Source organism: Lissotriton helveticus, chromosome 1_1, assembly GCF_964261635.1.
Source record: "Lissotriton helveticus chromosome 1_1, aLisHel1.1, whole genome shotgun sequence".
NCBI lineage: Eukaryota > Metazoa > Chordata > Amphibia > Caudata > Salamandridae > Lissotriton > Lissotriton helveticus.
The window spans coordinates 1,444,494,389-1,444,510,681 of NC_136057.1; the positions used below are offsets into that span (position 1 = coordinate 1,444,494,389).

Here is a 16,293-nt window from a genome sequence, read left to right on the forward strand (position 1 = left end):
AGATCAGCGTCTTGCGACCATTGTGGTGATCCATAAGGAGGGTAAACCACGGGATCGTTGCTCGTCTTATAGACCCATTTCGCTCTTAAATGCGGAGCCCAAGATCCTCGCCAAACTGCTTGCTAATCGTTTGATTACGGTTATTGGCGACTTGATTCATCCGGATCAATCGGGTTTTATCCCGCACCGTAATACGGCACTGAACTTACGACGTCTGCATGGTGTTCTCGCGAGGGCCCGACGCTGCGTGAACCGGCCATCTTGGCGTCCTTGGACGCCACGATGGCCTTTGATACAATCGAGTGGTCTTATCTCTGGGCGGTACTCGCCAAGTTTGGTTTCGGCGCGGGTTTTATCGGTTGGGTCAAACTACTGTACGAAGCACCACTCGCCCAGGTGGTGGTTAATGGCCGCGTCTCCATGCCTTTTACTCTAGGTACGGGCACGCGACAGGGCTGTCCGTTGTCCCCGCTCCTTTTTGCTTTGGCGTTGGAGCCTCTTGCTGCTTGGCTGCGGTGGGAACCCTCGATGAAGGGTATACGCTGGACGCCGGAATTTGAGGACCGCATTTCCTTATACGCGGATGATATTTTATTGTACCTTACCTCTCTCCAAAAATCGCTTAATGTGTTGTTTGACGTACTTACCTCCTTTGGGAAGAACTCGGGCCTCATCATTAATTGGTCGAAATCCTACATTTATGTACTTGCGGGTGATGTCCCTCGCTTGCCACGGGGCTGTCCCATCCAGCTGTCGCAATCTGGCTTTAAGTACCTGGGTGTGTTTATCTCTATGAAATTTGCTTCCCCCACTTCAGCGGCTACGCTCCGATGTAGCGCGTTGGCGTAAATTACCGTGTCTCCACTAGGGCGTGCGGCCCTTTTTAAGATGATGTCCCTGCCCCGGTTCCTATATGCCCTTCAGAATAGTCCTGATGTCATCCCGTCGACGTATTTTCGGGAAATAGAATCGGTACAGAGGCAACTAATATGGGACGGACGTTCGCGTATAGCTCTTCCGAAATTGATACTCCCCTGGTATGATGGCGGTATAGCGTTCCCGGATATTCGTAGGTATTATTGGGCTTCCCACCTTGCTGCTATTAACCACGGGATGTATGGCCCGGCGTTGAACCCAGCATTTGAAATGGACAAATGGCTGCTCCCGGGGGGTGATTACTACAGGGCACTTTATTCGGGACCTTCCCGTTCACGACTCACGGGACCTACCGCTATAACTGTGCGAGTATGGCATAGCGCTACGGCGGCTATGGGCTGGAGTGATAAATTAATGGGTGCGACACCGCTCTATGCCTCTGCGAAGTTGGGCGGCCTCTGGAGGACGAAGGGATTTGATAAGTGGGACATGATCGGTATAAGTAAAGTGCGTGATCTTTGGGTTAAGGGAAAGGTTAAGGCCTTCTCTGAACTGCAAACAGAGTATATGTTGAGTGACAGGGAAAGATTTCGTTACATCCAGGTACGTCATGCTCTGAATTCTGTGTTGCCAGCGGGTGGTGCTGTCCCGGATTCCTCCACCCTCGAAGATCGTATACTAGACGGCTAAGTGCTATCCGGCACAATCTCACTGTTCTACAAAAAAATGATGAATGCTAGATCGGGTCTGCTTGATCGCCTTCGTGAGGCCTGGATTGCTGATGGTATTGAACTGGATGATGAGGATTGGCAGTCCGCGATCTCCTCTCCCAAGGAGGTGGCGTTTCCGGCCCGCCTCCGTCTGGTCCAACTCAAGATCCTTCACAGAATTTATGTCACTGGTCCCCGTCTAATTCATATGGGCTTTTCTACGGATGGCATGTGTCGGCGTGGGTGTGGTCTCCTTGGTACCTATCTCCACATCATTTGGGAATGCCCTGAGGTGGTGCGATTCTGGAAACATATACATGAGATTATGGATGATGTCACAGGTGTTGTTATGAGGCCGGAGGCCGGAGGCCCGGCAGTGCTTATTGAATGTATGGGGTCCGAATGATTATGATGTGTCACAGCTTCGATGGGTGACCTTGGCCAATATGGTCACGAAGAGAGATATTGCCCAGTTGTGGGGATCCCCGAGGCCGCCCACAGTGACAACTTGGAAAGAGAGTTTGGACTGGTGCATGTTTCGAGAGAAAACAGTGTATATTGCAAGAGGCAGACCCAGAAAATGGAGTAAGATTTGGACTCCTTGGAACACAAACCGTGGAGATATTTGTACACCCCCGCTCACCGCCTCCCAGAGTCCTCCTCAGTCGCCCTGACCTATATCCCTTCCAGCAGTGATATGTCATACTGTTCATATGCAACTCTGCCTGTGCCTCCCTCCCCTCAACTGTATTCAGAGAGTTTTCTTCTCCTGTTGGCATGTGTCTCCCGTCCTCCTTGAGCACATATCTAATGTCTGTATTCATACTGTACTGCCTTGCTGTTTGTTCTATGTTTTTGTTTCTTTGTGTTTCAAATAATAAAAAGTTACAAAAAAAAAAAAAAAGCTACGGACGATCCTTAGAAAACCGTTAGCGTCGACGATGCGGAAAAAAGGGAACTGATGTCATCACGCCGGCGTGGGCCTATTATAGGCGTCGGTGACGTCAGCGGAGTCGCGAGCGATGCCGTGCCTCTATGACGTCCGAGTCCACGTCGGCGCGAAGCTACGAAAAGAATTTCCGAATTCCGAATGTTGCTGACGCAGGGGATATATTCACAAGGTGAGAAATCCACACGGCAGATGTATCTATCAGAAGGTCTGTGTCTTGCATTTAAACTGCTTATGCTTAAGGAGGAAAGAGATTACAAGGCTGTGTTAGTGTTCAGTCCACCAGAATAATAGAGGACACACAGCCCAGTTTGCAAGAGCAGATGTTAAAGTTATTTGCAGGTCGTAACTTCGAATAACACCTACGGTTTCTCTAAACACTAGTGCTTGGAATTACACTCGAAATCGGAGACAGTGATAGAGCAGGCAATTCTGAGAAACCTTTTCTGATTACGGTAAGCATCACTCTCACGTCCACTAAGGTATTGAACTCCTTTGATAATCTGCATTAAGCTCTTGACTTGATGAAAGATCCAATGCTGGACAAGACAAGCATTTGCAATGCAATAGGTCTTGCAGTTATGAGAGTTTGAGCTATTGCTTGTACCCATTACTTGTAGCCCCCCACAACTTTCTGCCTTTTCTTCAAATCGTTTAGGTCACATATATTGACACCACTTTTAGTAGACCCATCCGGATTTGTGACATAGGCCGAACGATGGTACCCTATTTCCATAGGACACTGCAATTCCTCTATGAATCTCATTACTTTTCACTACATGTGCTACAAGTACTACACAATCATAAGTAATGCCTACACTAATATCTACAACATATTGCACGCTTACTTTATCGTCTCTGGCACCCTGTCTGAGAACAGACCCCTACTTCTACCACCCCCAAAAACCAGGCTGAATCATGAGCCTGTGTGAAGACGTCTGTGCCACACCTCCTCTCCCTCCACCTCCCCCCTTACTCAAAGCACCTTATCCTAAACCTACATCCTGGACAAACCAAAAAAAAGTAACCTAAAAAGAAATTTCATCCTTAGCCTTACATTCACTTTGCGTTTTTTTAGATATACATCCAACAATTTAGCCCCCGTAGCATCTGTAGTAATATCATCTATGAATTTCTGGGCTTCCTAAACTGAAGTTCTGGCCCTTACTATGAGCCATGCCGGGTTTTGTAGGAATACCAGGGCCCCGGTAGCTTGGAACGGGTTCATTAACTGCCTGAGCCGACATCTTCTTTCCACCAGAGCGTGCGCAAAATCCGGGTTGGCAAAGAAGAAAAATCCTTCAAAGCTCCTTTTAGCGTTGGTTCTGGCCCGATCATACACAGCCTGTCTAAGTAGAATGTTACCAAAATAAATCAGTATAGCACGGGGTAATTTATTTTCTCCGGTAAAATGCTTTGATAGTATGAGGGGACATCTGTGAACTTGTTGGACTTCTTTGTCCCAGTCCCACATTGACAGCTCTGGGAAGGATTCCAGTAACATATTTATTACGAACGTTCTCACACCAGTTGCCTCACAGTTCTCCGGGACCCCTAGCAGTCTTAGATTGTTACGACGCGGTCTATTTTCATAGTCCTCTAGCTTCGACATAACATCCTTTATGGTGCTGTCCTGTGATGAAGCCTGCGTCTTCAGGGTTTCCACTGTGTTTTCGAGCATTTCCGTGCAGGATTCCACCATATTCAGTCGTTCAGCAATATCCAAGCAGATCTTCCCCACTTTCCGTACGGAGCCTTGGAGTTATTTTGTGGCTAACCGTGCCTGTTGATTGTCGTATTTGACATCATCCTGGAAGGTGTGTAGGGACTGCAAAATCAGAGACAGTGATGGCTCGGCCGGGTTTACTCTCTTTGTAAGGTCTGATTTCCCCACAGAGTTAACCGTAGTTTGCGTCTCGCCTTCACCTATCCCCTCAGGGTAGAGCATTGGTGTTGCTGAATAGTCCCAGTCTAATTCTTCGACCAGCTCTTTCTCCCCTAAAGTGACTTTCTCTGAGGGACTGGTGTTACCAGAGGTCAAGCCCCCATCATCCACCTCACTACTGGCAGATAGGCTGATGTCCCGAAGTTATAGATGAAAAGATATTTCAGATAGATGGCTGTGATTTTCCTATATCCATAGATGTTTTACCTCGCTGTGAGTTTATTTTTGTTGGGGGCTCACATTTATCCTGTTCGACTTTCCCCTGTTTTTCACAGTTTTTTGGCCGTGGATCACCCTTTTGGGGGTCAGTTTTTGCCTCGGAGCCCTCACGCCGTAACACTATGGGGGGTTGCAATCGCCGTCGCAGTTGCGATCTTTCCCCAGCCACGAACCGCCATTGTGACTGCCTCGCTGTATGGTTCTGGGTTAGTCCCTTCCCACTCCAAGAGCGCATTGCCGTTTCCAGGCAACGGCCGTGGGCCTTAGACGTGTCCCAGGGCGGCTGCTGACGCCGTCAGCGGAAGACGCGTTAGGGCTTCCCAGCGCCCGCTACACCAGCTCCTTTTCATTTTGCTGGTGTGTCATCAACTTGCGGAAATATCGGAAAACTCCCCTGCAGAGCACTGTGAACCTTGCAGACTCTCCCCTGCAGCTCCACCGCTTATTCAAAGTCGTAGTCGGGAAAATCTTCACCACCAAGGGGGAGAGAGATAAGTAGTGGCTTCTCACTCAGATGCCATCGTGCCTTCAACCACTTTGTGAAATTAAAAGGTTTCTGATGAAAAGATATTTCCATTAACAACCCCGAAGAATGCTTCTGGATGACTCATGTTGATAATATTGGATCATGAATCTACCTTTCTGATGGCTTCTCTGCAGTTTCTTCTGTTCTTACTTATAGCGGATTGCTTCTTACTTTATATGCATAACTCGTGTTTTCTTTGTTCAGCGTTCTGATAACCAATGGGTCCTGTCCGCACTTTATAAAACTCTTCAAATAAATAAATAAACTCTCAGCCATTTGCCCTGTGGACTTCGAAGTCAACTTTGTTTTTGTTTTTTAAGGTCAGAAAAAGTTATATGGGGACCAAGTTCTAAAACGTCTTCGTGGCTTCAGATCAGATTATTTGAGGGGTTGACCGATGAATTCTTAGAGCAGCCTAGTCTGGATAGAATGACTGCTGTGATCTAACATGTTGAACAGGATAGGTGATTTGAATAAGTCAGTGCACTAATTAATAAAAAGCCTGTGGAGCACTTCAGGCTCTCAAAAACATACAGAGGGCAGTGGGACTGTGTGCCAGAACCTAAACCCTATAAGGCCACATGAGTGATGCATTAGTCGATGAGTGAGTGATCTTAATGAGTGTGGTAGTGCTTAGGTGATTTTGAAATTCCTGAAGAGTGAGAAAATGTTCTCTGGGATTGAAAAATTAACAGAAAGGGACGGACAACCCAAAGGAATGGCAAGAGAGACTCCCAGTAGTGAATGTCTTAAATTAGCTGCACAGCTATAAAATAAAGTACCATGATGTGCAGAGAGAAGGAGAAAATAACATGTTAAAACAGGAGAGAAGCTTACACTTCATCCATCTGTATGTCTTCGTCCTCCTGTGGGAGCTGGAGGTATGGGTTATTGGAGGCCGGTCGAAACTTGTATCCAGTCAGAACGAAGAACACAAGAGTGGAAACTTCCACAAGCATCTGCAAGAAAGAATGAGGATTCTAGGAGTCTTCCCTCAGGATAACAGGAATCGGAGCAGAGAAGCCCTAAAAACAGACTCGTGATAAAGACTAAACAATACACCTGTAGCAGGACACGCAACAGCAGAGATGACTAAGAAACAATTGTATTAGCAAGACAGAATATAGGATTCCATTAGGAGTCCCCTCAGGAAAGCATGAAGTTGGAGCTGAAGAAAGAATGTCTTTTTAAAGTCACACTTATAACAGGCATATACGATAAACAAAGCATCATCACAAGCATACACAACAGCATCTGTAAGGCAGAAGGAAGAATTTAATCAGGTGGTACCTTGGATTAGTATAAAATAAAAGCTGATAACAGTGGAGAGTGTTAAAGACACAAATAAAGCAGGCACCAACAATACAAACACAACATGAAAAGGAAACACTGGTTACCAAGGATTAACTCAATAAATCCTTCAACCAAATTTGTGTAAATAAAAGAAGAATTGATGATGAGTATTCATAATATCAGAAGTATGAATAGATCTTTCATCTGTAGAGATGAATGAAAGTATTATATAATGTGTAGGCAACTTAGAACCACTTCAGGGTTATAGACGTTATGTAAAAGACTTATTTAGTTAAAAACACCCACTAACCCTACATTTAGGCATTTTAATATGCTTATAGTGCTGACGGCAAAGTGCACAATGAATAAGCTAATGCAAAGAATGTGGTTGGTCTAGATCTAACTTGAGAGAAAAGAGCAAACCGCGCTCATTAAGCTCTTCAGAAATGTATTTGGAGATCCCCTCCCAGTTAGAATGTCACCAAAGATACACATGCAACACATACACAACAGCATCTGTAAGGCAAAAGAAAAGATTTAATGAGGATTTACTTAAAGACAGCAAAGATTTGGAGCGGTCAAAGAGTCAGTCCTCACCAAAGCCACCCATAGATAGCCCCAATAAAAATCTAATGTTGGCACAAACAATACCCATCCATCATGACACCGAAAAGCATGGAGAATATGAGTATTTTATTTTTAATCAGAGGCAAGAACAATACACAACAATAACTATCTATCATCAAGGGCACACAAAAGAGCACCAATGACAGCCATTTACCATCAGGTACACACACACTCCAATACTACAGATCTAACATCCGGTACTATACTAATAATGATATTAACTATGCAAATGTAACAACACCAACTGAATCCAATTATATATCAGATGCGCACGCAAACATAAAAGCAGCAAACAGTCATCTACTATCAAATACACTTATAAGGGCACCAGGAATGCAGACCAACAACACCAACAATACCCACCCACCTTCTTGTTCACACAAAAGTGTACAATTGATACAAACCAACCAACAGGTACACATGCTGCAAAATCAAGTGAATATAGGAAAAGCACCAACTATCTCCATCCAGTACAGATGCAACAGCATCCGCAATAAACACCAACATCATCAACTACACTCGTAAACACCAACATCATCAACTACACTTGTATACTATCAGACACATTTTAACAAACTCAATTTAAGACCAAAAATAACATCCACCAGCCCCAACTTTGTGCTATCACCTACCCATGCGCTCCACTTACATCAATGGCAAACACCAACCAGATCCTACTGACAAAACAGTAATCATCCCTTTGTTCCCAATGAAACCACACTCCACTCTCAATTTGCACAGTTTCCACCTACCACCTCCACTTGTACCTTTGGTAAACTGCCCAAATGAATCATCCACCATCACACCAATTGAATTCACTGTAACTGACCCCTCTTCTTCCGTCACCCATCACTGACTGATGTAATTCCTTACCTCATGAAGCCACTGTAGCTGAAAGGAGACTGTGACCTTAAGCAGGATGGCAATGATTCTGGTGAAGTAGATGTAGCAAACAATCTGTGAACAACAAGCGATCAATGAAGATAGATGTATAGAAACCCAAAGGAAACAAAACCCACTACAAAGTCACAAGGCCTGCAGAGTAGGACCATAGGGAGACCTACGGGTGGTGTCGCAGTTGGATCCCACAAAAAGGAACATGGAATAACGAGCTTGGGGACATACAACATTCTAATAAGGGACACCACAAGATCTGCCTTGAGATACTCAGTGAAGAAAGACTTCTGAAAAGTGCAGTATATATTGTATTGTATTGTAATTGCATTTATATAGCACTTACTACCCCATACGAGGCGTCAAATCGCTTTTTTGGCGAGTAGCACGCTACCTCAGGACCCATAAAGGATTAGTGTTGAATTAGTATAGTGAAATATGAAAGTAATTTAAGTGGTGGATAGGTTAGTCGGTTATATGGATTCGGAAGGTTAGCATAAGGATAGAAGAGGAAAACAGGTTTGTATTTATATTGCGCTTATTACCCCTGATGGGGTGTTGAAGGGCTTTTTTTTGGCGAGAAGCACGTTACTCCGGAAACCCATAAAGGATCAGTGGTGAATTAGCATGGTGAATTATTAAAGTAATTTCAGAGGTGGATATTAGTCAGTTATTTGAAGTGAGAAGGATAGCGGAGGGATAGAAAGGGAAGAAAGGTTTGTATTCATACAGCACCTGTTATCCCTGATGGGTGTTGAATCGCTTTTCTGGCAAGTAGCACGCTACTCCGGAACCCATAAGGGATTAGTGTTGAAAATTAGTATAGTGATATATGGAGTAATTTGCGTGGTGGATATGTTATTCAGTTATTTGGATAGAGAAGGGTAGGCGGTGAGATAGAAGAGGGAAAGTCGTTTGTATTTATATAGCGCTTGCTACCCCTGATGGGGTTTTGAAGTGCTTTTTTTGGTGAGTAGCACGCTGCTCTGGAACCCATAAGGATTAGTGTTAAATTAGTATAGTAAAATATGAAAGTAATTTGAGTGGTGGATAAGTTAGTTATTTGGATTGAGAAGGGTTGGGGAGAGGTAGAAAAAGGGAAAAGGTTTGCATTTATATAGCGCTTATAACCCTGATGGGGTGTTGAGGCGCATTATTGGTGTGGAGTGAGGAAATATACAGTGGTCCCGAACTGGGTTGACTTTGTCTGGATGATTTAAACATGACAAATAATGTGGTGAATTTAAAACTACAAAGACACAGAAATAACTGAAGCAATAGAGCAATTCCAAACGTACCATAATGTAATAATGCCGGAAGAGCTTTAGCTTTGCCAAATTCATGGCAGCTGTAAAGAAAGACAGAAAAGTCAATTTGGCTCTAAGCATGACCATTTGGCAAGTTGCAATGGTAAAAGCTCCTGGGCACTGTCAGGCTAAACATCACAATGGAAAAAAAGACTGGAGAGAAAGGGCAGTTAAAAAAAACAAGTTTAAAAGCTATAAAAAACAGAAGGGATAACATAGATGCCAAGATACTAGGTCTAAAGGCTGCATATTTAAAGAGGAGATAAGGAAAGAGTGCAGTGTATGTATAGGACAGGAGGAGGTGCCAATGTTGGTCTGTGCAGATGTAGTCTGCACTTTTACCTTTCCCATCAGTGCTGGATGCCTCCTGGAGATGTCGAATAGACCTAAGGAAATACATTGAGATCTATGTTCAAGATTTCTGGTGATGTGCTACAAAATTCAACATTTTCTACCCCTTATTTAGGGGTCTGCTGACTAACTCTCTGTAGAATTCAGGTACCCACTCACAAACACCCACATTCAGCCACTGGTGATGACTCCGATAACTACAATCAAAACATGAGACAGAACCACTGCAAAAAGCTGTGCTCCCTCAGACAAAACCACTGCAAAACGCTGTGCTCCCTCAGACAAAACATACAGATACTAACAATACAAAGATCACTGAAAACTATTTAAGAGCAATAACCACAGGAGGTCAAGTCTTAAAGCATAGTAAACCACAAGAGTCCACCCCATTGCAAACAGTGAAAACAGGAGAACAATTCTATATCAACCACAAAATGCTGCAGACCAAATAGTAAACATGAGAGAATGTTCCATGTTACAGAGAAGCATAGCTCTATGATCGGAGCGAATCACTAGGCATCAGCCCAAAACCAAAGATCAATGTAACAGTACACCCCTTCACAAAAACAGTGAATCATTGGAGACCACCCTGACTACAACAAACCACAAGTCACCACACCTGTTAACATATATGAATATCCATGACTACAACAAAGAACCACAGACTACAGCAAACCACCAATGGCCATCCCAATCACAACAGGAATCCACAGTACAACATCCCTGAGATTCTCACAACACATCATTATAGACCACTTCCCACTCAAGAACAGGTAAAACAGCAAACTGCCAATCCACGTGTGCTAAGACACCAGCAGGGTTACAGAAAGCTAGGATACAGAGGGCCTTTCATCACCATATCACTGGAAAGAGGATGGCTCCACAACAGATCAGATCCACGAGGAAGACGATCTGTGTCCACAGGGCATAATCACTTGTTCCCGTCTCAGAGGACTCCATGATGATATAAGCAACATTTGCCAGCACCTGCAGAAGAGACAGAAAATGACACCAGAGTCTTCAGCACGTAGCAGTTGAAAAAACTGAAAGATATAGAATACAATATTTATAAACTCAAACGAAAGACTAGATTATTCAACAAGTGGATCCAGGCAAGCTAAAGATGACAATCTTCAAGCAGGAAATTGCATAACTAGTGTAGAATATAGAACACAGGAAACTGCAGCACGATGTGCAAGTTGCAACACTCAAACAAGAAATTAAACAGCAGCAGAAAGCAACAAACAAGCTGTGCAAAGAATGTCATCACAGCATTTAAACATTCAAAGACATTACAAGTCTTAGAATGAAACGGACGGGCGAAAGTGTCATCACGAACTTTAAAATCCACTTTGGCCTTCAGAGGTGATATGAAACAGAAAATTACATCACCAGCTTTAGTTATACATTTAAGGAGCCTTGAGTTGCAACATATAATTAAGAGGAGGAAAATGACACCACAAAGGGCAGCTTGTAATCGCGAAAAAGAAATCACATTATAGTTTTAGAATGATCAGGGCTACAATCACATTCATTCTTGAGTACCTGCAGAGGGAGGACAATCATGAAAATCTTCTTGTCTTTGTCAGAAAGGATGTACTTCACGAACGCCCATCCGGTACCAATCAGGACTATAGTAATGAAGAGCAGCACGCCTTTCAGCCTAAAGAGAAGGATACAAGAAGGTACAGATGGCATGAGGTCAAGAGAAAGGAGGTCAAGGTGTATATACCGACCGCTAGAGAGTTACCAATCTCATACAGCAATCAAATGCTCTCAGGTTATTAAATGATCACCGAATCCTGTAACATTAATTGCACCTTCAGCCTTGGCGCCATCCACTCACAGCATTGGAGCAGGTCTCAGGCACAGTCCTCCATATCATAACATCCAGCACCACACCCCACAGCCAGTGCTACAAACCCATTCCTCATGAACCCATAAAACGCCATCCACCAATAACCAACGTTTCTGCACTATCCATAACTATCGATAGTAGTCGGTACTTACACGTGGGTGATGTAATACATAACTGCCAGGCCTTCGAGTGGACGTCCCTCTTTGTTAATGAAGTAGTAGTTGATCTGAGGAGGAAGATGCTTAGCGTCAGTAAAGCAGAAGACAGGTTGTACACCAAGAAGGGAGGTAGGGGTCCAATTGCAGCCTCTATTGAGGTTTTCGTGACCAGCTGCATTGGCCAACCTCTGCCCTCCTAGAGGCTCTTGATCATCAGTCAGAGAATTTAGTGCTGATTACTTCCCACAGAGGTCACTACGGTTTTGTGTTAATACAATCACTGCCTCCACCCGTCCACTGCTTCAATTTCAGCTAGCAGCCAGTTCTGCTCCATATCTAACTACAATTTCAATCTTTAGCTCCTTCCCATGGGCACGGCACAGAAGCAATTATTGCTACTTCTTAATGAAGGTTCATGATCAGAGAAATTGATTTTTGTGTCCATGAGGGACTGTGGATCGCAATATTGCCTTTTGCCACAATCTCAAGGAGAATGGAAGATGACGACATGTTTAATGTTTTTACTTACACTGTGAAAAAGAAGTGCAATGCTTTTGGTGAAAACTAAAGCTGCCATTAGCCAGTGGATCTTGAACACGCTGAATCTGAAAGAAGGAGAATAAAAGTTACTATGGACACAGTATCTACAGTAGTGCAGGTGCACTGTGGAAGTGTAGAATGGACGGCATTCCTGTATTCCTGAAGAATGCTTATATTATGTCAGAACGTCTGAAAAAACTGGCATGTCGTCAGTTGGTTTGAAAGGCTTTAGTGGAAAACACCATTACCCTGTCCTTACTGCTGAGTTCTCAGTATTGTATTCTTCAGCCAATCAATCAATCAGCTTTATTTGGCGCAATTTATGTTTAATGTTTTATGTTTAATAAATAAATTATAACAGAGAAACATTTTATTGTTGCGGTGAGCGCATTCACGCAAAGCGTTAATCAAATACAAGTTCTCAATAAAAACTAATCTCAGCAAGCTTAAAACATTCATGACAACACGCATGACTAAAATGCTTAAAACTTAAAAACACAGAAGTAGAACACATATCAATGAAGGAAGCTCCTAATTTTCATTCAGTGAGTAATACATTTACAAAGAGAGAAACGCACATATACCATATTTAATTGTTGCAGAGAAGTATATGTCATCTAATAGGACCTTATATTAAACTGGGGCAGAACCAGGAAACGCCTTCTAGGTTCAGTAAAACAAAAGCAGCAGAAAAAAGTAAAATGAATGGAAGAATGCAAAGAGTGATGATCGCAGGGGCAAGGAGGTAACTTAGACCAATTAAACTTTTCAGCAAAAGTATAATAACAAGTTAACTACATTAAACCTAAACAGAGTTAAATGAAATCTGTGCTACAGATTAGAAGTAAACAAAAAGATATGGTTCAATACTATTAACAGATGAAATGAGTAAGTGGTCTACACGGATGATACAACCAAAAATCGATTCTCCAGACATTTATCTGTAAAATTAGGTTTCACTTGATCTCTAACTCTAAAGATTTCGGGAGTGGGGGAATTTCAGGTTTACCTATTAAGAAAATGCATTTCTAACATACTAAATCCAAGGGAATCAGAGGCCATTCTCAATGGAGAGACAATTTAAGATAATGGTATGGCTAAATAGTTTCTCAGTTTTACCCCAAATAGTGAGCCAGAGGACCAAGGGACGTAATTTAATGAAGTCCGTAATATACATGACTTCCAGTTCAGAGTGGAGGCCACAACCGAACAATTAGATGGTACGGCTAACAGTCTTCACATAAAGACCCTCACTGGTGATTTTCCGCGCTACATAAATGATTGATTGATCGATTGGTAAAGGCATTCTCTAACATTTGTATCCTCTTATGGTCAGTGCATGCCCAAAGTTCAGCCCCATATGACGCAACTAAGATGCATTTACTCTCAGAAATCTCAAGGATTTCTTTTATTGGTTTTGAACCCATTTCCGCAGTAAATCTAAAAATAGCTTCAGTGCACCTCTCAAACTGCTGCATTCTTACAGTGATAAGGTGTTGCCAAGAAAGGCCGGAGTTCGTTGGGAATCCCAGATACTGAAAAGAGTTAACCTTATCAATTGGTATTAAATCAACAAAAGAAAGGACTTTGTCATTGTCCAATTACTTCATAAATCTAACTAAGTAACTTAGTTATTCTTTTGTAGTGTAGTTCCTATTTTCCCAATAGGCTCTGCGCATTGGAATAGTACCTACAGCAGTAAAGGCCTAGACCAGACGTTAACTAGGTCTACTACTGTCGATACTAGACTTAATTTTTGGGTTTGCCAGCTAAGCTCAGAGTTCGCTAGAAACTTTCTCGAATGTTCAAGGAAGGATTAACTTCCCTGATTAGACAAGAAGGGATTTAGTTTCTGACAACCATAGAACATGACAACTTTGCTCTCCCCTAATCAAGAGTCAATCTCAAGAGTCGTGTGAGCACAAGGCAATTATTTTACTCAGTCAGTACGTGCATTCTTAGTCTCATCAGAATGTAGAGAAAAGGAAGAGACGGGCGTGTTCAATAAAAGGTGTTATTTATTGATCAGTCTCTTTTCTCGTACAAGAGAAATGGATCGATATTATTGCAATACTTATAGTGAAGTAAAGTGCATACATTAAAAGCAATAGTATAAAATAATACTGTAAAAACATTGATATGGTTTCTGAGCCATATGATGTTTAAAATGATTAAAATATATTTACATACACATATACATTTGACTAAACGTACTCAACTGGTGTTTCTAAATACGCCTACCCCGTGTACCTGACCTAAGTCTAATGCGTGGGCGGGAATAGAAAGTTACAGTTTAAGTTAAGTTTGTTTTTGCCAAGTGAATAACTAAAGAATTCTCTGTGAGGGGTTATTCAGTTCTGTACCTGGAAGTTAGGATGAATGAGGAATGGTATCTCTTTCTCTGCTCTCGATATTCCAGGCTGCCTGCGAGGGCTGCCCAGAAGCTCCGGTGCTGGGTCTCTCGGCTTGAGATAGCAGCGCGTCTCTCAGCGCGTCAGGAAGGCGGGGCTGCTGCCAGCGGGGTCTGCTTCTGCTCTCGGCTTCGGCAAGTATGGCTGCTTCGTCTTGTCACCACGCGTGTGTTTGCATAGGGCAAGGTCGGCAATATTTATACCTTAAAGGTGCCGAGATTGACGTAAGGATGGACATAGGTACGTCAATAAAGATGTCATACGACTTGCTTGTTAGCACATTCTTTTGCAAAAGTTCTCTGTGAAATCAAAACAATGGCCGCACGGATTATCCAGGTTGTCATAGGTTTGATTTGTTATGAGAACGTCGTATGCCTTATCAGGGGCTGGAGGAATGTCGCTTGTCTAATTAGATCTCAAGCGTTATAACCTAATCAGATAACACGTTCCTGTGCCGTAGTGTGACTGCGTCAGATAACGGTATCTGCATCATGGGGGATTTCTTGCCTCATGGGCTGACTGTTAGTTAACTTGATAGTTAGTTTAACCAGAATAGGGTCAGGAATAGGGGGACTGATTCAGAACCTATAGAAATACACGACACCCACTCCACGCTAACTATGGTCATATCTACTAATCTATGCATAGTATAACATAGTACAACATACTATAGAGTATAGTGTATACCTTACCACCCCAAAATACATAAATGCATTTCGAAATTTTCAAATATACTGAAAAATTGCAGTCATATATATTGTATGCACTTAAGCTATGAATTAAATGCAAAAGTAAACACGCATTTTTATGCATTATTGCTTATTGGTATATGAGAAATACACATGAAATGGCTCTTAATATGGCTATACAGAAAGGAAGTTCGAGACCATTTCATCACATAATAAAATATTTGTGAACCTACCAGCGGGCAGCTAAAGTCTATATAAAGTATCTAAAAATAGAAATCTTAGTTCTCTAGGAATAGTTTCTTACTTTAAGCAGAAGATCAGTGTCCCGGGAAAAAATATGTAGAAAAATATTTTAAGGGGCATGCTGAAAAAATTGCTGTCCGTGAACTGGATTGTAATTGTTCATGTGACTTTATTTTTAAAGTTGAAGGCCGAATTCAGGGAACGCCGTGTGCGAGTTTACTCAAAAGTCTCTATTTCTGTTCTGGAGAGAACATCATATCATTCAGGCTTTCGAAAAAACTGTCAACAGCTTCATGGGAAAGTTCCACTAAGTCGGAAATAGGGGTAACCATGCATTCATGCGCATGATTGTCTCCATTGACATTCTGATTCGCATTGCTGACAGAAGGTCGTACCTGTTCGATGCTGCTTTCATCTTGAACTTCACTACTCTTCAATCGTAGTGGTGAAGATTCCAGGAATGCCGTCATCAGGATTGGCAGCCTTTGAGGGCAGCACAAAGCGTGAACCTTGGTAGGAACCAACAGTGTATCTGCATCCACCGGCGCATCCGATTGTAGCGTCAGACAGGTGTTTAACACGCATTCTTCTCCGCATAGCAGACACCTTAGTACAGGTAAAACACACCTTTGCCACATTGGTCGAAATGATAGAAACCAAGTCATGTTCAGGTCTCTAAGCCGGGAGAGTCCCAGGA

General features: G+C 42.8%; 1 protein-coding gene across 2 annotated transcripts in view; it reads right to left on the minus strand.

Annotated features, from left to right (window-relative positions):
• The window catches only part of GPR108 (G protein-coupled receptor 108), a 124,204-nt gene that overhangs the window by 25,552 nt on the left and 82,359 nt on the right, over positions 1-16,293 (minus strand). For both annotated transcript variants that reach the window (XM_078685739.1, XM_078685745.1), the window contains exons 10-17: positions 12,243-12,318; positions 11,708-11,781; positions 11,243-11,360; positions 10,554-10,684; positions 9,689-9,732; positions 9,338-9,387; positions 8,019-8,102; positions 6,063-6,184 (exon numbers count right to left, since the gene is read on the minus strand). In XM_078685739.1, the coding sequence (XP_078541865.1) occupies positions 6,063-6,184; positions 8,019-8,102; positions 9,338-9,387; positions 9,689-9,732; positions 10,554-10,684; positions 11,243-11,360; positions 11,708-11,781; positions 12,243-12,318 (699 nt within the window). The remainder of the gene's footprint in view (positions 1-6,062; positions 6,185-8,018; positions 8,103-9,337; positions 9,388-9,688; positions 9,733-10,553; positions 10,685-11,242; positions 11,361-11,707; positions 11,782-12,242; positions 12,319-16,293) is intronic.